The 20,728-nt window shown below is 49.8% G+C and overlaps 8 protein-coding genes across 8 annotated transcripts; 5 read left to right on the top strand and 3 right to left on the bottom strand.

Moving 5' to 3' along the window:
- Window positions 1-403: 403 nt before the first annotated feature.
- Window positions 404-1,177, bottom strand: LTR84_008427 (uncharacterized protein; the record flags this gene model as incomplete). Its single annotated transcript, XM_064851973.1, has 2 exons — window positions 404-921; window positions 985-1,177. The coding sequence occupies 2 exons, from the start codon at window positions 1,175-1,177 to the stop codon at window positions 404-406; spliced, it is 711 nt and encodes a 236-aa protein (XP_064701878.1).
- A 1,702-nt stretch (window positions 1,178-2,879) lies between these two features.
- On the top strand, window positions 2,880-3,703 carry LTR84_008428 (uncharacterized protein; the record flags this gene model as incomplete). Its single annotated transcript, XM_064851974.1, has 2 exons — window positions 2,880-2,921; window positions 2,969-3,703. 2 exons carry the CDS (start codon window positions 2,880-2,882, stop codon window positions 3,701-3,703), a joined length of 777 nt encoding a protein of 258 aa, XP_064701879.1.
- Window positions 3,704-4,165: 462 nt separating this feature from the next.
- Window positions 4,166-5,221, top strand: LTR84_008429 (uncharacterized protein; the record flags this gene model as incomplete). Its single annotated transcript, XM_064851975.1, has 1 exon — window positions 4,166-5,221. The coding sequence occupies one exon, from the start codon at window positions 4,166-4,168 to the stop codon at window positions 5,219-5,221; it is 1,056 nt and encodes a 351-aa protein (XP_064701880.1).
- Window positions 5,222-5,325: 104 nt separating this feature from the next.
- LTR84_008430 (uncharacterized protein) lies at window positions 5,326-6,010 on the bottom strand (the record flags this gene model as incomplete). Its single annotated transcript, XM_064851976.1, has 2 exons — window positions 5,326-5,821; window positions 5,904-6,010. 2 exons carry the CDS (start codon window positions 6,008-6,010, stop codon window positions 5,326-5,328), a joined length of 603 nt encoding a protein of 200 aa, XP_064701881.1.
- A 1,330-nt stretch (window positions 6,011-7,340) lies between these two features.
- LTR84_008431 (uncharacterized protein) lies at window positions 7,341-11,452 on the bottom strand (the record flags this gene model as incomplete). The annotated part of the gene is made up of 3 exons (XM_064851977.1): window positions 7,341-7,769; window positions 7,833-11,335; window positions 11,389-11,452. 3 exons carry the CDS (start codon window positions 11,450-11,452, stop codon window positions 7,341-7,343), a joined length of 3,996 nt encoding a protein of 1,331 aa, XP_064701882.1.
- Window positions 11,453-12,328: 876 nt separating this feature from the next.
- On the top strand, window positions 12,329-14,311 carry LTR84_008432 (uncharacterized protein; the record flags this gene model as incomplete). The annotated part of the gene is made up of 1 exon (XM_064851978.1): window positions 12,329-14,311. One exon carries the CDS (start codon window positions 12,329-12,331, stop codon window positions 14,309-14,311), a length of 1,983 nt encoding a protein of 660 aa, XP_064701883.1.
- Window positions 14,312-14,665: 354 nt separating this feature from the next.
- LTR84_008433 (uncharacterized protein) lies at window positions 14,666-15,782 on the top strand (the record flags this gene model as incomplete). Its single annotated transcript, XM_064851979.1, has 2 exons — window positions 14,666-15,282; window positions 15,329-15,782. The coding sequence occupies 2 exons, from the start codon at window positions 14,666-14,668 to the stop codon at window positions 15,780-15,782; spliced, it is 1,071 nt and encodes a 356-aa protein (XP_064701884.1).
- A 1,413-nt stretch (window positions 15,783-17,195) lies between these two features.
- On the top strand, window positions 17,196-19,462 carry LTR84_008434 (uncharacterized protein; the record flags this gene model as incomplete). Its single annotated transcript, XM_064851980.1, has 2 exons — window positions 17,196-19,270; window positions 19,321-19,462. 2 exons carry the CDS (start codon window positions 17,196-17,198, stop codon window positions 19,460-19,462), a joined length of 2,217 nt encoding a protein of 738 aa, XP_064701885.1.
- Between the last annotated feature and the right edge of the window lie 1,266 nt (window positions 19,463-20,728).

A 20,728-nucleotide genomic window follows, 5' to 3' on the forward strand; every position in this document is an offset into this window, starting at 1 on the left:
CTTGTGTTCACGGGAGTGTCGGCCTACTGCGGCGGATTCCACATCTCTCGTATGATCCCTTGGCCCATCGTGATAAGGTGATATCTTTGAGCGCCCAACTGATAGACTTGTTCAATGGAGGCTTGTAGAGCGTCGGAAGGTACCCGTCCGGTTGGGAACCTGACTTGCACGCTCTGATGTCAATCCGAAAATGCATCTCCCATGACAATCATCGTGAAGCCGGCTGGCTGATTTCGGCATGATGTGCAAAAGAATAAGGTTGAGTTAAGGGCAGGAAGGATGCTCGGTTGCATGCATCAAATGCCCGTGGGGCACGCCCTTGAAGGATCACGCTAGGAGCGCATGGACGGGAAGTCGGAAGTTCGTCCAGGTAGGAATCCTCCTGAGACGATAATCACGACCATCACAGAAACATCAAGCCAAGTAGGACGATTGCCATGGTGGTGAAATATGTCATTGGGTTTGTTGATAGGCCACTGGCTGCGGATTCTTCGGTTAATGATGTGGTGGTAAAGACAAGCGCACTGCTGAGCTGAGAAGAGTTGAAGCAATTATCCGGAGTGAGTTGTTCCACATCTTCTGGTTCAGCAAATGTAATGTCGACACAACTATACAGTGCAGCACCATGGACAGCCAACTCGATGACTTGAATGGTGGCATTGTCGCCCACTTTTACCGTTGTGTTCGCAGGGAGCGGGACTTGCGGGAAGCAGAAGGTGCCAGGATAGGGGTCTCTGGAAGGTCCGATAATTTGAACACCATTGAGCATGGAAAGTGACATGTTTTGCGGGATTGTACCGAGACCCAGGTTGATAAAGATGAAAGCAGTTCCGTGACCAGTGAACCAACCTGGTTGGAATGCGACACCACCACCCCGAATTGGCCATTTGGTGCGGTTTTGCGAAGTTGGCATTCCACCGCCTGAGAAAGTCAAAGTTAGCCAGAGTTGCGAACGATCAAGGAAATTGGGGAGAGGAGGCTTACAAGGGTACATCCATTGCATGCCGTAGGGAAACAGTGTTTCATTATTATTGTCGAAGGTCCCCAGGCCATTTGTCTCTTCTACCGTGCCAACGGAATGTAGATTATCACCTCTCCATCCTGGGTAGGTGATGACAATGTGAGCAGATGCCAAACTTAGGACCGCAAGAAGGGTAAATATGCTTCTGGGCAACATATTGGCAGGCCCTTGGGGCAAAGTCGGAGCAGAAGGAAGAATACACAACGAAGTGGTCTTCAAGAGGACGGGGATATAGCTGGAGATGGGGTTGAATAAATGGTCAAGTAGATGGATCAGGTCATGGATCGATGAGGTGATGTGGTTGCGTGGTGCTGAACAATTGTTGCCCAAGGGCTCAACAGTAAGACTTGCAATGCTGTAAGAATTGGAACTGGAGCAGAAGCAGATGCGGCAGCGACGGACAAGAGGACATGACCAAGGTGACCATGTTGCCAGTGGAGGACTGACTGGGCATTAAGAGCAGTTGGTCGGTATGCAGATGTGCCAGTGGAAAGCCAGGCCTGATTAGACCGCATGGTCAACCGCCGACGAAGCTTGTAAGACGCATGGAAACGCTGTGACTGGCCACGAAGAAAACGAGCAGATGATGTGAATGGCTTGAGGTAGGAATGAGGGAAAGTGGGATAGAGGATAGCGGCGAGTTGAACTGAGCGAACAGGGATGAGGAGGACGAAGTGGTGATGGACGATATGATTTGTAGAGAGGGTTCTTGCATGGTGCCTGGAAGCGATATGCCTTCTCCATCCGGGCGGCTGCACGTTGTCATCTTGGACAATGATTGGGGAGGCTGTGGTGCCGATGGCGCCCAGAAGCCAACCGCCTGCTTGAGTGCTGACTGTCAATTGTAGGGTGCGAAAGAGTGCCACTTAGGTGCCGAAGCTCCCCATTTGACTCCCCCTCCCGAGCCTAAGACCACTGCACCCGTAGCCGCTGACAGGGGAGAGCCCGGTGACAGGGTTTCTCGTTCTTGACCCAAGGAAACACTCACGCTCAAGCTGCCCCTCCATGGAACTCCGAGATTTCAATGACATGTTTCTGGGGTGCTCCCAATGACTGTGTTCATGTCATTGAGTCAACCACTAAGCGGCTGGGAAGATGAAGGGTCGGTGAGTGTCCTACCTTGAGACAAGGATATGCGGGAATAAGGGTTCACTGTGAACTCATTTAGATGGTTGAAAGCTTAACCCAGGGCCACAGATTTCAAGACTGCTAGGTTAGCATCATTGCGATTATTAACCATCTAAGAACAGCGACAGCGAGAGCGAGAGAATACATAAGGGCGGCTCTTCACGAGTCATGGCAAGTTCGAGTCTTATGGGCAGGTGAGTCGGCACATACTCGTACCCTTTCGCTTCTCGGCGTTTAGTTCATCCGGCAGCCACTGTCATCCAACCCAAATTCGGTAGTGAGCCTTATCCACTGAGATGACTCCTCCTTTGACCACCACATCCCTATACACTCACACTGCCCAATTTCTCACATTCAACTTCTCTTTCCAATACCCAATGCTTATAGCACATTATATTAATTCCATTCATAATAAATGCCGAGCTTTTCATCCGGATCCCCATTTTGTGTCCGTTTTCTCAAAAATGGCTGAGGTGAGCCATTTCTGAAAAGGCCATACATTCCAACGGACGACATCTGGCTGATCTCGTCCGATTCCACCATGAAGAACTCTTCAGACCGTCATGGACTAAAAGCTGACTAAAATGAGTCGCCATTTGAACATCTTGTATCATGTATAAGACCCCTGGAGACCAGTACCTGAAGACATTTCTCGTTTCTCCCTCTCATCCTTCTTAACATCAGTGCATTACAAACCTCGTTCCATTCCTCTACATTAAAAACTCACAATATGGCTAGCTACTTGATCACCGGGGCAAACCGGGGCCTTGGAGTAAGTCTAGTGATTGCATTTGAAGATACCTACTAACAAAGAAATAGTACGGGTTCGTCCAGGTTTTGGCCAAAAACCCAGACAACACAATCATTGGACTCGTTCGCGATAAGGCGGCTGCCGATAAAAAGCTCGCCAGCGATGGCTACAAGAATGTTACCTTCGTTCAAGCCGTCATCGCTGACCGCAAGTCAGTTCTAGCTGCTCGAGATGAGGTCAGCAAGATCGCCGGTGGACAACTCGACTATCTGATCAACAATGCCGCGGCCATGGGCGAAGCGACAGCAACCAAACCACTTGATGAATACGAAGACACCCCAGATAAGCTTGAGAATGACCTTCTGGAAACATTCAAGGTCAATGTGCTCGCAGTAATCAACACAACCAACGTCTTTTTACCACTGATCAAGAAAGGCTCCGCCAAGAAAGTCCTCCTCATCTCCTCTGGTATGGCCGACCCTGATCTGGTCAACAATGGAGTAGTCGATGCTGCCCCTTACTCGATCAGCAAGGCTGCAGCGAATATGGCAATTTACAAGTACAATGCCAAATACAAAGATCAGGGAATCTTGTTCTTCGCTGTTTCACCTGGCATTGTCAATACCGGTAATGACAATAGCAAGATTGTAAAAGACTTGCAAGTTGCATTTCCTGACTGGAAAGGCCCATTGACTCCAACTGAATCAGCAGATCTGGTACTCAAAGTCTTGTATGATTCTAGTCTTGAGAAAGGCCATGGTGGTTCATTCTTGTCACACTGGGGGAACAAGCAATGGCTTTGAGCTTCTATATAGCATTCATATATAAGTGAATACCTAGTAAGGTAGCCACTAAAATGGTGTTCACGGGAGATATGCACCTACTGTATATACCTACTTCATGCAGTGAGAGTTGTCGTCCCGGCAAGGCTGAGCTAAATGCTGCCAAGTTTTTAGCTCAGCCTTGCGGACATGAAATTCTATCTGAGGATATTTCTAGATCTCTGGTCTAACGTACCTAGATAGGTCCCATTGCTGAAGTGACAGTTCACAACGTCCGCCTTCGCGGTATGCGCTTCTTCTTCAGTATTCAGATTACGTCCCCGAGCTGCGCTCAGCTCCCTATCCGACTACATAACCCACTGGTCGACTGATCCTTCCAATGCCCACATTCCAATCTCCAGGTTTCCTTCTGTGGTCTTCTTTGCCCTCTGAACCACCTTCGATATAGCCGCTACTTAGAGCGCTTATTGGCTCGTCCAAAAAATGCCGCACACAAGTAAAAAGAAGAGGGCCACACCAAACAAGCGCAGGCATTTGATAGACGAGGATGGTTGGACTCGAGTCACCACCACGTCGGACGCAAGATCAACTGCCCCATTCCCTCCCAAACTTCCTATGACTGAACACTCGAGGATCCAAAACTTTAAATGGGGCATCGATGGTAAATTTGTGACCATTAAATCCAGACTACATGCGCCGCCGCATCCGAATCAGGGAGTTTCCGTCGAGAAGATGATTGCCAGATATCGCAGTCTGGAGTCAAAGTGGCTAGAATCCACGAGTTATGCGGCCCTGAAGACGACTTTAAGCAAAGAATGGGTAGGTCAAGGCATAGGAGCCGTCTCAAAGTGTGTCATGTTCGGCTCTGGTAGCTTCTCTGCGACAGCCCTGGGTCGTGAGGATGTCTCGTTCTATCAGCTTGCTGCCTTCCAAAGTGCGGTTGAGCTTATCGGCCAAGTTCAAGGCCATGTTCCGAGCTCCTATGCACAGGAACCCTTCTATGTAGAGTCAGACATTGAATTCCTGGCGACGCTTGGGATAACTACTGTTGAACATCCCCAGGGATTTGATCTTGTTGACGGTACTTGCTTTGCTTACTCTCCCTGTGCAGAACGATGGGTAGAACTTCAGATCATGTACAATCAACCCAGGCTATGGCTGAATGTGCGCTTGCAGGACAGATGGCCACTCCGTGATGATGGCACGGCACCAAAAGGGCACTCCATCAACTGGATGCTCAATTTCAGGGTGCCAGATCCTGAAAATCCGGACTGGCACGCCGTTTATGACGAAGATTTAGGACCTGGGGATGGAGAGAAACGACTACAAGAGGAATATTTAATCAACCATCATCTCTATGGATCATTTAGACGATCGCACCAGTCTCTCTTGTTGCCAGATCTTGATGCCAGCAATTATCCTTTTAGCGATTGTGCCATTCACTGGCCGGTGGAAGATGAAGAATCACCCTCAAGTGAATTTACGAAGCTCACAGAAGAAGTCTCCACCCTCTCGATTCAAGAGCAGTCAGTCACATAGTGCCATCTTTGAAAGTCACTGGCAGGCGGAGCACGAAGCTCAAAAAGTCCCGAATCAGAGTCATCGACGGTTGAAATTCAAAACCTTCATGTCTAGCAGCAACATCACTTAATCTCGGAGCTCTGCAGCACCGTGCCAAATGCATCGCCCAACTCCTTGAGCACAGCATTGGTAACCTCGGGCCCAGTGAAGCCGGGAATATCACGATCCCCAATAGCATCAGCCGCCAACACGATATCATAACCCAGATCCGAGCCCACTCTCGCGGCAGTCGAGACACACACGTGGGCCATATAGCCGGTGAGCACGGTCTTCTTGCCTCTGTCGCCCAGTCCCGACAAATACTCGTGCAGATCCGTGCCCTGGAAGCTGGACACGGCCTCCTTCCAAATCACCTTCTCGCCGTCCCGGGGCTTCAGCTCGTCGAATTCCGCGGCCAGCTTCGTGCCGGGCGTGAAGATGGGCGTTCCCTCGGGCGTCTTGTGCGCGACGTGCACGATGTTCTTGCCGTCGCCGCCGGCGCGGTATTTCTCGAGAAGAGAGGCGATGGCTTTGCGCGTCTGGTCGACGTTCACCGTCTTCAGGTATCCTTCTGCATATCTAAACGATTTCTCGTCGTGTTAAATCATGGGCGGTTGTGATTTGGGTGACAGAAGGTTATGAGAGTTGGTCGTGGACTTACTCGTTCTGCGCGTCGATGATGATCAACGTCGAGTCCTGCGCCGATGCGGTGGAGCGTGGCACGCCGACCAGCTCGCGGAAGGACTGGACTTGGGTTGCTGATGCCATCGTCGTCTGTTCCTTTATATATCAATCGATGACAGAGAGTCTGGTGGAGTTATTATGTGTCCGTCAAGATCTTCCTGAATCTTCAGGTAGTGGTAGTCGAGGAATACTGGAAAGCAGAAGAAAGCAGAAAAACACACACACTTGAAGTTGAAATCAACTGAGGTCTGTCGTAGTCACTCATATTTAAATTAAACCTTCAGAACCCCCCAGAATGATGGCTAGATCCACCCCGACTCCCCCATCGTGCCCCTCGGATACATGGATCGAACCACCATATGTCGGGTGGGCAACCGGTCCAGTCCACGCACCGGGCGGGCAGGACAGTGCGCGCTGACTGATGATGCGATGGCCACTAACTGGTAGCTCTCTCGTTTGCCCAAGAGCTAGCAAGTAATGACCAACGATCTAGTTCGCAAACTACTTAGGCCAACACCAATGAAGTGAATTCGTGCATGACCTGTGGAATTTGAGTATCGAATGAAGGCATGATGCTCTCAACAACACTGGAAGCAAAAGTCTCCGCCGGTAATAATATATTCAAACACATTCTGAAGCGTTGGCATCTACCGAATACATCCAAGGCAGCCTGAGGCATGCGCCAGGTCCATCCCATTCGCCGCCTTCTCATCGACTATCATTTCTCGTGTTCGACTCCTCGTGTTCGAGCTCCAATCACGAAAAAAATGTCCAGGCTCCCCTACCTACCCCGCCGCGCATTTCCAGCGTTCTAGAAGACCATCCGGGATGACGTCTGTAAGCGCCGATATCTGAGCACAGAGGAAAGCATTTCGGGTGGGGATCACTTTTTTCCTGTCTTTTTACCAGCGTCCTGTTGGGCTTCGTTTGTTGCTATGTGCCTAATGATTACAAGCTGCACGCGAGAATGGTAGTAGCCGTCACATGTAGCATAAAATCTCTCGTTTTTTATCCCGTCATCGTAGATGCTGGCGTCAGCATACATGGTGTACTATGTCGAACCTGCGAAAGGCCTCGGAAAAGTGCAAGTGCAGTCCCAGCCGAGATTGTCGGGTGGGAAATTCTGAGTGCTCGGGTGGGACACGTAGGCTTACGAGAGAGAGGGTGAAGGGAGTTAGTGGAGAGGTCTGGATTTTTATTCCGCTGGGGGTTTGACCTTGACCACTACTGGCAGAGTGGGAGTGCGTTGGGAAGTTAAGTTTCATTGGAATCATGTGCTCGAGTTATTGTCATCGAACCGTATCTAGGCAACTATCAAGGTCCTCTGAACTTTGCTTTTCGCCGCACTACAATACGGCACCGTTCATGGTACACACCTTTCTGCGTTCTCGGCACACTGACACATCGCTTCAACTCAAGATCGAGGTTTGTGGTAGTACCGATCGAGCAACTCATCCATATTCATCGGTCTCGCACGAGTTGTCCCATCCGATGGAGTCGTCATCATGTCGAGACCATTCTGCATGGCCGCGCCATTAGCGACATTCCTCATAGTCTCATCAAGCTCCGCCAAATCCTCCAAATGTGACCTCCCCGATGCCCTCCTCCGGTCTGGAGCTTGCATCCTCGCAAAAGCAGTCTGCAGGACCATACTATTCTTCAGACCCTCATCGAGCTCTGCCAAATAATCCAAATGTGATTTGACTGATGATCTTCTCTTGGGTGGATCTTGGGTTTTCTCCACGCTGTGTCGTACTGCCTCAATCTTGTTGGCACTCTTCAACCCACCATCGAGTTCCGCCAAATCGTCCAGGTAACGCGATCTCGCAGACTGCTTCCCATGCTATGGAGTTTTCATCCTCTCGAGCTCATTTTGCTTAGCCACACCATTGTCGGCACTTTTCACCGCATCATCAAGCGTCGTTACGTCTTCAGAGTCCAATTTCGTGGCTGCCTTTTGACTTGATGAGGCCTGCAACTGTTTGACTTCATGCTGCTCAGCTGCAACAGTGGGTTCCACAAGCTCAGGGCGGTAATTGTGTGTGAATCGAGTTCGTCCTCCTTCGGTCTGCTCCAGCAGTGGTGAAGTTTGAACCATTTTCGTATGTTGAGGGAGGGACAGAGGCGTTGAGTCAATACGACGCTGATCGTCAGCCAGGACTCCACCATTAGCAAATTCACTCCAGCCTCTGCGTCCCTGCTGTTGCACCTGTAAGTAAGAACTTCTCTCATTGGCTGGGGGAATCCAACCATGGTTGTCTTTGCGGTAACCCTGCCACTGAACCTTCATTTCCTCCATGGATTTCACTAGTGCAGCACGCTTAATTTCTGCAAATGCATCGCAGGGACAGTTGCATTCCTCGCAGCAGGCTTTTTCGCAGCCATGGCCACAGCCAAGAACAACCTGACATGGCTCAGAGCACATTATATCATCATGCGAATAAGGATGGCAGCGAAGCGGACAGATATGACCACACTGTAGCGTCTCACCGCAATCTTGTAGACAACCCCCTTCCAATTCTTCGAAATGTTCTGGGTACGCGACATTGGTAGTTCGCTTATGCTTTTGACAGAAGAGTGGGAGTTGTTCAAGCAATCGTACTGGACTGGCACTCATCATGTTGGCCACGTTCGTCCAGAGTCCACTTTTGCTTCCTCTACAGAGGACTGTGGCATTGCCAAAAAGGTAGAACCCAAACTTCGCACGTGACAATGCCACCGTCACACGATTGTCGTTAGCGAGAAAACCAATACTTCCCTCAGGGTTACTTCGAACCATTGAGAGGATGACAATGTCATTTTCCTCACCTTGATACGAGTCAACTGTTTTGACATTGTGGTAGGTTCCGGTGACGTCAGACAGGTTCTTGATCTCTCGGAGAATGCGCTTGCGTTGGCCGTTGTAGAAGGTCAGGATAGTGATTCTCGCGGGAACAATGCCGTTCTTCTGTAAATACCGGTAAAAGCCTGCAATAAATTTTGCCTCTTCTTCGTTGTATGTCGATAATGATGCATCTTTGTATTCAGACCATTGATGATTGAAGAAGAAAGACTTGACAGTCCCCATCCCCCATGATGTTGAACTCACAGAGCGACTCAGTACGGAAGGATGATCTGTGAGGGCTGGATAGATGCTGGATAGCAATCTTCTGAATTCGGGATCCATTCGCCGCTGGCACAGGAGGGTTTTGTACGGCATGTTGTTCCGCACAAGTCTCTCGAACAATGACACATTCAGAAAGAAAGGCTCATTCTCCAATTCGGACACAGCACAGTGGCCTCGGAGTTGCTGGTGATCACCTACCAGGATGAGATGCTCAAGTGACTCAACGCACGCGACTGTGACTGGAGCTTCCAGAACCTCTGCAGCCTCCTCAATCAAGATAGTCCGGGGTTTGAGAGCAGCAATAAGTGCTCTGTATTTGCTTAAACCGGTCGTCGTCATGCCAATGATTCGTGTGCGTTTGAGAAAGACGTAGTCCATCTCCCATTTACCAATCAAGATGTCCTTAACAAGCTCGTTGTAACGTTGCATTGCCTCTCGGAATCTGGCTGCAATGACACCGAGTGCCCTTGATCGAATGATCTGGTACATTGGTCCACGAAGATGTCGAGGGATTCTCCACAAGTCATTTTCAGTGGCCAACAGTTCCTCTGCTTTTCTGAGGTCGTTTGAGATTGCTGGCTTGACTGTGTGTGTATCGTGTATTTCTTGCCAAGCGCCTCTTAGCATTTCAATGTCTTCCATGTCGTTTACTCCCGCAGAGTCCTCTTGGCCCTCTCTCAATTGCTCAAACTCCAAATCCTCGTCCTCGATTTCGGGGAAACCAAAATTGTCATCGCGGTATCTGAATTCGAATGGGACTAGTGATGTATCAAGCCAGAGTTGCAAGGGCTGATTGACAGTATGGTCTGCCGAAACCCAGTTTGTGACGCCATCCTCGAGAGACTTGGTCTGCAAATCATTCAAGACACCGAGCTCCCTGAGAACCTGAGGGCTCGTCTGATCTGCGGTGCAAAAAGGATCACTCCCAGGTCTGGATGCCAGAGGTTGAAGAATGCCAAGTAAGATTTTTGTCTGCTTCTCGTGCTGACTGTTTGATTTTCCCATGATACCACCTGGCACAACCTTGATCACTTCCCCGCGTCGGATCTCAAACAGTGCACGTTTCTTAACCTCCGAGTTGGTGCTTCTTCCACCAAGTCTAATGTAGTCAGGGCAGAATTGCGCAATATGGATAAGTAATTGGTCCAGCGCGTGGTTCGTCTGAGCTGCAATAATGATGGGGGGATCCTGAGAGCTGGAATTTTCTAGCAGGGTTTGAATGGCGACAGTCGAAATGTGGGTTTTGCCGGTACCCGGAGGCCCTTGAATGATGGCAAGCTTTTGAGTAAGAATCTCTCGAAATGCCAGCCATTGAGATTCATCGAGTGTGTTGGGTGCGGGTGGCCACTTTATCGGGTCACTGACATCAACCCTGGAGTAGGAGTCCTTCTGATCGTTCTTCGCAACTGCGCCAAGATTGAGAATAGGTTGTCTCTGAATGTATTCAGGGAGTCCATTCTCGGCATCTAAGCGGCAGATGTTCTCCGACAAGGGGAATTTTTCTTTATGAAGCTTCTTCAAAGCCTGCAGTGTATGCCGGTATGCTTCAAAGTAGCCTTGCTTGGCCTCGATCATCAGCCACTCTTCCTGTGGATCGAGATGGACATCTTCTGGACGAGCGAAGTAGATGTCGATTTCAGGCGGCTGGTTCAAGACCCCCGCAAGAGGTCGTGCTGCCACAATTGCCGTCAGCACTCCACTAAGGTCCGTCATTGTCTCACAGTCTTTTGCCCTAACTAGAGCAACAAGAGAGCCTGAGGTCAGTCTTTTCGTCGTTGACCACGAGATTTTACTGCCTGCCCTATTCGTAGAGAATTTGATTCGCGCTGCGAGTCCTTTTCGGGAGAATGTAAAGCCAGAAATGTGGACTTGGTCGTAAATTGAAAATTTCTGGGTGTCCATCATTGATGGATCTTTCTGGAAGTCTAACAACGCATCCCGAAGACAACCAAGGGCATCTTCACGTAGCAATGCGTATTGTGTCTTCAGGTATCTTTCCTTGGTCTTGTAAGGTCCGTCAATCTTGTTTGCAGGAACAGCTGTCTCATCAATCGACAACTCTTCGAATGTAGGGATTTCGGGTAAAGAAAGCCAGCTATCCTTCGACGACCGACTGCTGTCTTCATTCATCTTGAAGTAGTTTCGGATGTCCTTGGACAAGGTGACTTCAATGTCACTGTTCATGTTCATGTTTGGGTTTGTGTTGATATTTGACCTGCTTGGGTACTTTGAATGGGGAAGTCGTTCGGAGAGCCAGGAGTTCAATTCACCGTTGTCCATGCTGTTAGCCGAGAAGTCTTGATCTAGAGAGCAAGACAAGTCAATCAAAAGCTCACATCAGCTGCCATGTACGTACCAGTATCAACAAAGTTAGATCTGTGTCCATTCTTATGCCGATGCGATCCTCGCTTTGAAGCCATCGCCGCTGCAGAGAAAGAAAAGTGTTATTGGAGAGCAAACAAGGAGCTGTAGGAGATGTCTTGCCCCGGATCGGTGTTTGGACGACAGCAAGGGACTGGGCGATCCTGGTGGCGTTGTCATGCAAAGAAAGATGGGAACATTGGCAAACACTCCACTGGCAGACGATGACTCCCAACTTGCGAATGCTACAAGTGTCGGCTTGGCACCTTGAGACTTCCCACTGGTTAAGAGTGTCATATGCTATTCCTGGGAAACTCTGGCCTTTTCGCAGATCGTTTGCTCGATCGCGGCAAAGCTCCAAAAACAGATGCATTCAAAAGCAGCAAACAATGTTTCATGCAGGACCAAGGCCTGAAACAGGTGTAAAACCAAGCTTTGGAAGAAAATTGAGACAGCGAAGCATACCTAACGTCAATATTCTAAGAATAGATGAGTTTTGCTTGAACAACCTACAAAGTAGAGTCTTCGTTCGGCACGAAAGTCGTTCTGTACTCACAATCTGCCGTCTTCTGGGGCACCAAATGGGCAAATCAAAGAGGCATACAAGAATACGTACGGGACGGTTTGTGGTTGTGAGGTATTGTCGTTCATCAGATATGTATTGGGTTATGCCCTTTCTACTAGAAGAGTGAGTGGGGAGAAGGATGTCTAAGATTTCGGAAAGCCTCGTCTGCGATATAGGGTCCCGGCATAAAGTATATCCGACCCCGATGTCCAGAGGACCTCACCACCAGCGCTAGCTACTTAGAGCTAGCTTGGTTAGTTCTTGGCCTCGGACAGCCTGAGCCAAAAAGTGTCTTTCGTTCGTCAGGCTCTCTCCACCAATTTGGTTAGCTGGCGTGGACCACGAGCATGTAACCAAGTTGCTACGCAAAATGCCTACGTTTGATGAGGATGAGGATCGTGATGTACTCGGCTCTCAAGATGGTAGTTCTGACAACGATGCCGATGAGACCATGAGAGATAATGACGATGGAGATTTGGATCAAGACGCGGATGGTGATCTAGATGCAGATGCTGATGGGGATCAAGACGGAGACGGCGATGTCGATGGTGACGGTGATGGAGACCCTGACGGTGATGGAGATGGAGACGTTGAAGGAGAAGCCGATGAAGAAGATGACGCTGAGAGCCAGTCTGGAGGGAGTCAGCCTTCTGATAATGAAGAATCTGGTGAGCCAACAGCCACTCAAGACGGCACTCAGCAACCATCTACAGCGCATGGTGATGCTTCACGTGGCATAGCCCCTCCATCTAACATCCTCCCCGAATTCTTGGAGGCGTCGACGTATGACATCGTGCCCACCATTGCTGCTCCTCAGAGTACATCTATCAATGCTGTCTGTGCAACCGCTGACATGCGATGGGTCTTCACCGGTGGCTCGGATGGTTACATTCGGAAATTCAATTGGGTCGACTCCGTCAATAACAAGCTCGCCCTTACAGTCGCCCAACGCCATCCTTTCGTGGATAGTGTGGTCAAGGCTGGTGTCCTCATGACTTATTGGGAGAACATGGACGCAAGAGCAGTCGCAAACCAGGCTTTATCTCCAGTTTACTCACTTGCGTGTCAAAGCCAAGCTCTCTGGCTACTGTCCGGGACTTCGTCTGGAGCCATAAGACTCCAGTCCATCAGGCATGATGAAGGCCGAGAAATCGCCCTGCTACAGAAGCACACCTCTGCAGTTTCGGTACTTTCGCTATCTTCAGATGAAAGAAGTCTTCTTTCGGGTAGCTGGGATAAGACTGTTCTGGATTGGGATTTGGAAACTGGTCAAGTTAGAACTGCATTTGCCGCAAGTGCTAGTCAAATTTCGGCCATTGAAAGTCGACCCTTGTCGTCTGTACCTGTGCCAGCCGAATTAGGTGAAGTGGTCGTTACCAACGGCACCTTCTCTTCAAATGATGTGAAACCTGCTGTGAATGGAATCAAAGCAGAATCTTCTAGCCGAGCGCCTTCGCAGGGAGTAGTCGCCACGCCTGATTCACTATTCGGGGATGGAGGGGATGATGACTTATTTGGGGACGGCGCTGTCAACATGACCAATGGCGATGATCTCGGGGATGTCTTTGGGGGAGAGGAAGATGAAATGAGCCGGGCTATGGCCGCCGCACCACACCCAGAAGAATTGGTCGACCAAGTCATGGAAGATGCAACAGAGAAAGCGGCAGCTACAGAAGAGGAGAGCCAAGAACCGAAGGACACTCAAGGCTCCAACGAAGAGGCAATCGCTGTCTCACAAGCCACTGAACAACCAATGACCAATGGACTCGGACATGCTGAAGATCTGGAAAAGGAGACTATCAATGGCGAGAACAACCGAGAAGAGGATGCACCTCCCACATCGGACTCGACGTTCCTTGCCACATCGATTGACGGAGCCATTCGTGTATGGGATCGGAGGCAACCCAACCCTGTGGCACGAATTCTACCTCGGGCTACACCGCCATGGTGTTTGAGTGCGTGCTGGTCTCCTGATGGAAATTTTATCTACGCGGGACGAAGAAACAACACGGTGGAGGAATACGACCTACGGAAAGGATTGAAAGCGCCAGAACGAGTATTCCGATTCCCTAATGGAAGTGGTGCAGTTACATCTGTGAAAGCTATGCCCAATGGGCGTCATCTTATTTGTGCATCTTATGATATTCTACGACTCTACGACCTCAAAGAATCCCAAACGACAAGGTCGACCGTGCCGTTCTTAATTGTTCCTGGACATCGCACAGGGGTGGTCTCACACCTCTATCTCGATCCGGCCTGTCGGTTTATGCTATCTACAGGCGGTAATCGAGGATGGGAAGGAGCCTCTACAGAAGTCCTCCTTGGGTATGAGATCGGGGTACCCAGTCAATGAGGTGTCTAGCAGACCTGCTGTTTACAACAATGAATCCTTGACTACAACAGAATGAAACAGGGGTTTTGTGAATGGCTGTCAACATGCGACACCCTTGTTTAGAACAAAGGTGCTGCAATTAGGTATTATGGGATCTTATGTTGACCGGATCCTTTGTCTATCGCTATGGATGAGAAATACAAGCTATGGGCTGCCTCGATGCATGCCTCAACCCATATATGGTGATCTCAACGACTGGACTTTCCCACAAAACATTTCATCACAATACTCAGCTGCTTGAATCTCGTCAGATTCCAAAACAACCACTTGATCACTGTGCTACAAAAGACCGTCCCGTCTCCAGGAATCACTAAAATGCCGTCCTTCCGTGGTATCTCTGTGTTTGTCGAGAAGCCGGAGGGTGAACAATTTACCGAGTTTGATACCCAAACTCTTCGAAGCTCTGGACCTACTAAGCAACTGAGTACAAAGATCATGTGTGAAGACAATCAGCCATTCAGGATCAAAGTCTCATCGGAGTACAGAGCAATCGCGGTCCGAAACGCCACCAATGTCAATGGCCGTGCTTCATACAATTTGCCAAGCAAGCATAGTGAATGGAACGATGAGGGCAAGTGTCGCCTGTTCTTTAAGGTCTATATGGACGGCAATGAGTTTCCGGAATGCTCATATGTGAAGTCGGTGGGAAGCAGTGATGCTTTCACTGGGCGCTGGTCGGCCAACGAGCATGGAAGTCGCGTCACCACACCATGGAAATTCAAATCTGCGCCACTGGAGCACTTGTTTAGACAAAGCATGGAGATCGAGCAGGAGGAGCACGACATTCCCAAGAACTCCACGGACCGTGATCTCATCGAGATGCAGACCAGATTGGGTGGTGATCTTCTAGCGCCTGCAACAGTAATCCGGGCGATCGAAGTTAGAGCAAGTAGAGTCTACAGCTACGATGTCTGGAAACACTCAACGATGAGGTATGCGGGCGATGTCAAGAGTCAGAGCAATGAGTCGCTGGACAAGGACACCACACATCATTGGTTTTGAAGAGGGCACCAAGGAGAAACGTTCAGCAGTAACCTCGCAATTGGTGTACGCTGATGAAGGCAAACAACCCTATGTCACGTTTCGGTTCCTGTCCATGGCAAGACACAAGCTCTTCACACTCGGTTTGTGTACTGAGAGTGGTGCTCCAATTCAAGGACAAGGTATGCAGACTCGGTCTGGAGCCCGGTTGTTACCATTACAAGCCATGACCATGAAGCGAAACTTGGAGTCCTTTTCCTTGGAGAGCCCAAGCCGAGAGTATGAGAAGCCAAAGCCGGAAATCGTTGATGAGGACTTCGACAACGCCGATGGTTCACGCAAGCGCCGCCTTATTAACGAGCGATTCGCCAAAATGACATTGAACTCACCAACGGCTAAGGACGTCGACACCAAGGCAGAAACCATCAACACTACCAAGAAGGATGCTTAGACCGATGTGGTTTCATCAGACCTGCACCAAGCCTGAAGGTGAGGAGCTGTGTCCACCACGGCGTGGAATGGTTCAATCTCTAGGATGATCTTGACGATCTTGAGTTCCAGGCAAGAATGATGTGATTTGTCGTTTTGTCATGCACCATAGCATCAACAGAACAGTCACTTGTGTATCCTGGATGGTACAAAGTGGACCGATCTCCTGTATGCTTCTAGCCACGAGATAGATGTTTAATCGAGAAACCCGATAACCCAAAGCATAATTCGTATGTTTCATGCTAACATTGATAGGTTCAAGGTCCAACTCGCCCAAGGTCGTAGCCGATCCTTCAATGCCCCTGGCTGGAAGAGACGGAGTTCCACCTGCCGAGATCTTTCTCGACACCACGTGATCGAAGCCATTTGTTAGAGCTGCAAGGAATCATGGCTGCTCATCCTCAGGTTGGAATACTCCGGGTGTGGTGTACATAGGTATAGTTGCGTCGCTGAACATGAAGGAACTCAATATCTTATACTGTACAGACAATGAGGACTTTTATCATAGTCGTACAATATTGTGGTCAAATAAGATTCAGCCAAGCAAATGGTGATCGACTTGTCCTTAGCTTGCTTGCAGGTGGCGCCCCGATGCTGTTTCACCTGGGTAACCAACAAAGATCCCTGCCAGGGCCTAGGGCTCCGTGAATTGTTCCCCCATGGGCCACGAGTCTATGACGGAATCACAGGCATTGATAGGGACTTGGTCTACCTAAGAGTGCCTAGAAGTCCGTTGAGAGACAGTGCTTCATGGCTCCCACAAGAGTCGATTCTTTTGTTCAATTTCCATTCTTCTCTGTTTAATCATAATTCAAAAAAAGAAGAAAGGTCCCTGTAATGGTCCGTGGCTGACGAGAGACTCAACGGGCTCTCGTCTACAAAGTACCTGCAAGATGTCGTGTTTCAGGCGTTCGCATGTCGTACTGACTGGTTGCTCGGGCTGCGCCCCCCTGGTACTAGTTGGTTAGGTTGGCACTATTCCCTACCCAGATCAACCAATGCATGCAACCAAGAATATCCCATCCCCATCCCATCCCGCTCGACAAGTCGCAACTTTTCCGTAGAGGTTTAGCAGAGCAGTAATACTCCGTACTCCGTATCCTTCTCCTGCGCCTCCTCAACACCAAACACCAAACACCAGCCCACTCTCCTCACACTTCTTCCTCAACACCACTCACTCTTTGGTCCACGCACGCCTGACTACAATCCCCATTTTCATTCACACACTCACTTCACGGCGGCTGACTTGGCCGACCCTCTTTGCGCATTACGATCCCGCCCCTCAGTCCTCCGTCAACCCAATCCCTGATCACTTCACCCAACCGTTCTACAAACCAAGTGCTTCGCCGCCCCGGACGCCTGCAGCATCTTCACGATGCCTCCGGGAAGGCAATTTTCTTTTGAAAACGAACAGGACCATATGTCACAACCTCTGCCTCCCTCCCAGCCTCAACCATACCACTACGACCAACACTATAGAGATTCGCCTGCACGAGACATCGTCTCTCCTCCTCCACAGTACGATATCCACCAGATCTCTCCACCCTCCTCACCTCAAAGGCCTCCCATCCCACCAGACACTCGACTGCTCAACGATCACTCCCCTTCCCGGAGAGCGGCTCCCATACCCGGTCCCGACGACAACCTCCCTCCTCCACCCCCTCCACATCGTGCAAGCCCGACAAGGCTGGCGCGAGAGGATTCGGGTCATACATCGCAATACAATCGACCTTTCTCCGAGGTCACGACAGGAATGGACAATTTCGGCCAACATGCAGAAGGTGGAGGATTGACCAGTGTCGCACAAGGAGTCGCAGATCGCCACCCTCGTGACAGTGGTGTGAATGCTGTGCGAGAGATGCCTCACTCTTACTCTCCATACAACCAGGGCTGGCCTCGAGACAACTACAATCGTGACTTTCATGCTCCACAACCACCCCCATCGCGACTTCCCGTGTCCGATCGCAATTCTTACAATTCCTCCTTTGCTCTTGCCGCTGGTGCTGCCACTCCTGGCTCCATCACTCCTACCGGTTCTCCTGGCCCCAGGTCCGATCGCTTCTCTGGCAGAAGTATTCCTCTTGAGGACTACCATTCCAACCCCAACCATCCCATGGCCTACTCAGGCTACCAGGACTCTCCCTACCAGACTTCGTACGCTCCCTCCATGAACTCCTCAAACATCATGCATCAAGCCAGCATCAACCCCAATAACATCATCGATGATGGTGACGACTTTGCTACCCACCGAAACGGCCCCGACTCAAACAATAAAGGTCTTGGTGGCCCTGCTGCCGCCGCCGGAGGTGCTGGTCTGGTAGGAGGACTATTCGGCCGCAAGGGCAGGAATCACACTCCTAGTGGCACCTACGATGCCGTCGGCGGGTCTCAAGCTGAAAAGAGCGCCTGGCTGGCAAGTCAGACCAAGGGAAAGCGGAAACAGAGGTGGTGGGTCGGCGTCGTCATCGGATTGGTCATTGTACTCGCCATCGTGGGTGGTATTGTCGGCGGTGTCCTCGGTACTCGAAATTCGGATGGCGGTGGCTCTTCCAGCAGTTCTAGCACTAACAATGCTGGTGATGATACGGCAACCAATGGTGATCTCGACCTCAACTCGGCTGAAATCAAGGCGCTCATGAACAACAAAAACCTTCACAAGGTCTTTCCAGGGATGGACTACACTCCATGGGGTACACAATATCCCTTATGTGAGACATATCCTCCTTCACAGAACAATGTCACTCGTGACATGGCTGTCCTTGCCCAGTTGACAAACGTTGTTCGTCTTTACGGAACCGACTGCAATCAAACCGAGATGGTCCTCCATGCCATCGACCGTCTTCAACTGAAAGACATGAAGCTTTGGATGGGTGTTTGGATAGATACCAACGCCACCACCTCCGCTCGTCAATTAGACCAAATGTACAAGATCCTCGAGGACACAAAAGCGCACTCCGACCTCTCAATCTTCAAAGGTGTCATTGTCGGCAATGAGGCTTTGTATCGCGCCGGTGAGGACAAGGCTCAATCGGAAGCTGAACTGATCGACATCCTGAAAGAAGTCAAATCCAACTTTTCTGACAAAAGCTACAACCTGCCGGTCGCCACTTCGGATTTGGGAGACAATTGGAATGCCAATCTTGTCACTGCCGTTGATTATGTCATGTCAAACATTCATCCTTTCTTCGCTGGTGTTACTGCCGACGTTGCTGCTGGTTGGACATGGGACTTCTGGCAGGGACATGATGTTGTCCTTACTTCCGCTCTGCCAAATGTCGGGCAAGTCATCAGTGAAACAGGCTGGCCCAGTGGTGGAGGAACTGACTGTGGTGGTGTCGATGGTTCATGTACCGCAGGTCAGAGTGGTGCCGTTGCTAGTGTTGACGGCATGAACACCTTTATGGAACACTGGGTTTGCCAGGCATTGGAAAATGGCACTGATTACTTTTGGTAAGAAGCTTGCAGCTATTTGAGTTCTTTTTTCCCTAACATCTTCATAGGTTCGAGGCATTCGATGAGCCATGGAAAGTTGTCTACAACAAGGGTGACCAAAATTGGGAAGACAAGTGGGGTTTGATGGATCCAGGAAGAAACTTGAAGCCTGGCCTGCAAATTCCCGACTGTGGTGGCAAGACAGTATGAGAGGAGAAAATCCAGTCCAGCATTACGACATAACCGATTCGATCTTTTCCACACTGCAGCGAGATGAATATTTCTCGGCATACCAGCACCAATTTCGAAATATCACTCATCACACAACAGAGATCGAAGTGTCGACCTAAACTTCAAACTCGCCCATGTTATCAGGTAAATCATGTATCAACAATGAATTATAATCTTCGGCAACTCGACGCACAAATTTGGAAGTCTCACCAAGGCTCGGTACCAAAAAAGTGGGAGAAGCAGCATCGTTTTGTCACCGATGAACGAGCTCATTGTATTGACAGAAAACGCCTCTATGATTTGGAGAATTGAGGCAGGGACAGTTCCAATTCGACAAACAGCACGGGGGGGGGGATTGGGTAACTGGAGGAAATTTGGGATAGCAATTGTATAGTATTACCATGCATTCACCAGCATTCTTACAAATAGCATGCATGATCTAGGCGCAAGCAGGCGTTAACCAAAAAAGGGACATGAGCAACGAATGTCAAGCGAAGATGAAGATAAAGCGCAGTTATTATAATGGATTATTGGTTTTGTCTAGGGTGGATAAGATGCTAGCTAGCATGGCTGAAATGAACATCAGTATCATTCATGGGCTTGATCGACTCAGTTCCTTCCCTTGTTTTTTCAATGACTCTTTTTGGTTCAATCTCTTGATCTCAATGAATTGGATACCCCATTAAGAAGTAGCAAGGATACACTCGCTCAACAAGGCAGCTATAGATTATCTATAGCAGCCCGACCCCGAGAGATGGACAGAGAGAGAGAGAGAGAGAACAATTCATACACCGAAACAAGGACGGCGATCTTCTCCATCCAACTAGTCAAGTACCTAACGTATCTTTCCATTCCACGCCCACGCCCACGCCCTGCCAGCTATCCCAGCCAGTAGGTATTTAGGTACTGTATCTTCCGGTCCCAAAGTCCACATACACATACCATACCTTTCGTTGGGTAGGTTACCTAGGTAGGTAGCTAGGTACGAACCGACTTGACCTAGTACCAACACCTCAACGGCGGCGCACCGACACCAGTAATCATTTATCCCACCGTTGCGTCATGATCCTCATGCTCGCTCATGCTCGTAGAGCCCTCTCTGCCCTCCCCTCCACTCCTCTCCACGCACTCCATCGTCCATCCGTGCCCCTTCAAAGCAATCCCCGTCTTAAGTAGTTCGGGTTATTCTGCTCTCATCCGTATGTATCACCGGTCTTGTTTTGTGTTGTATTGTCTTCTTGGAGA

This window comes from Exophiala bonariae (genome assembly GCF_035927105.1).
Source record: "Exophiala bonariae strain CCFEE 5792 chromosome Unknown scaffold_31, whole genome shotgun sequence".
Taxonomy (NCBI): domain Eukaryota; kingdom Fungi; phylum Ascomycota; class Eurotiomycetes; order Chaetothyriales; family Herpotrichiellaceae; genus Exophiala; species Exophiala bonariae.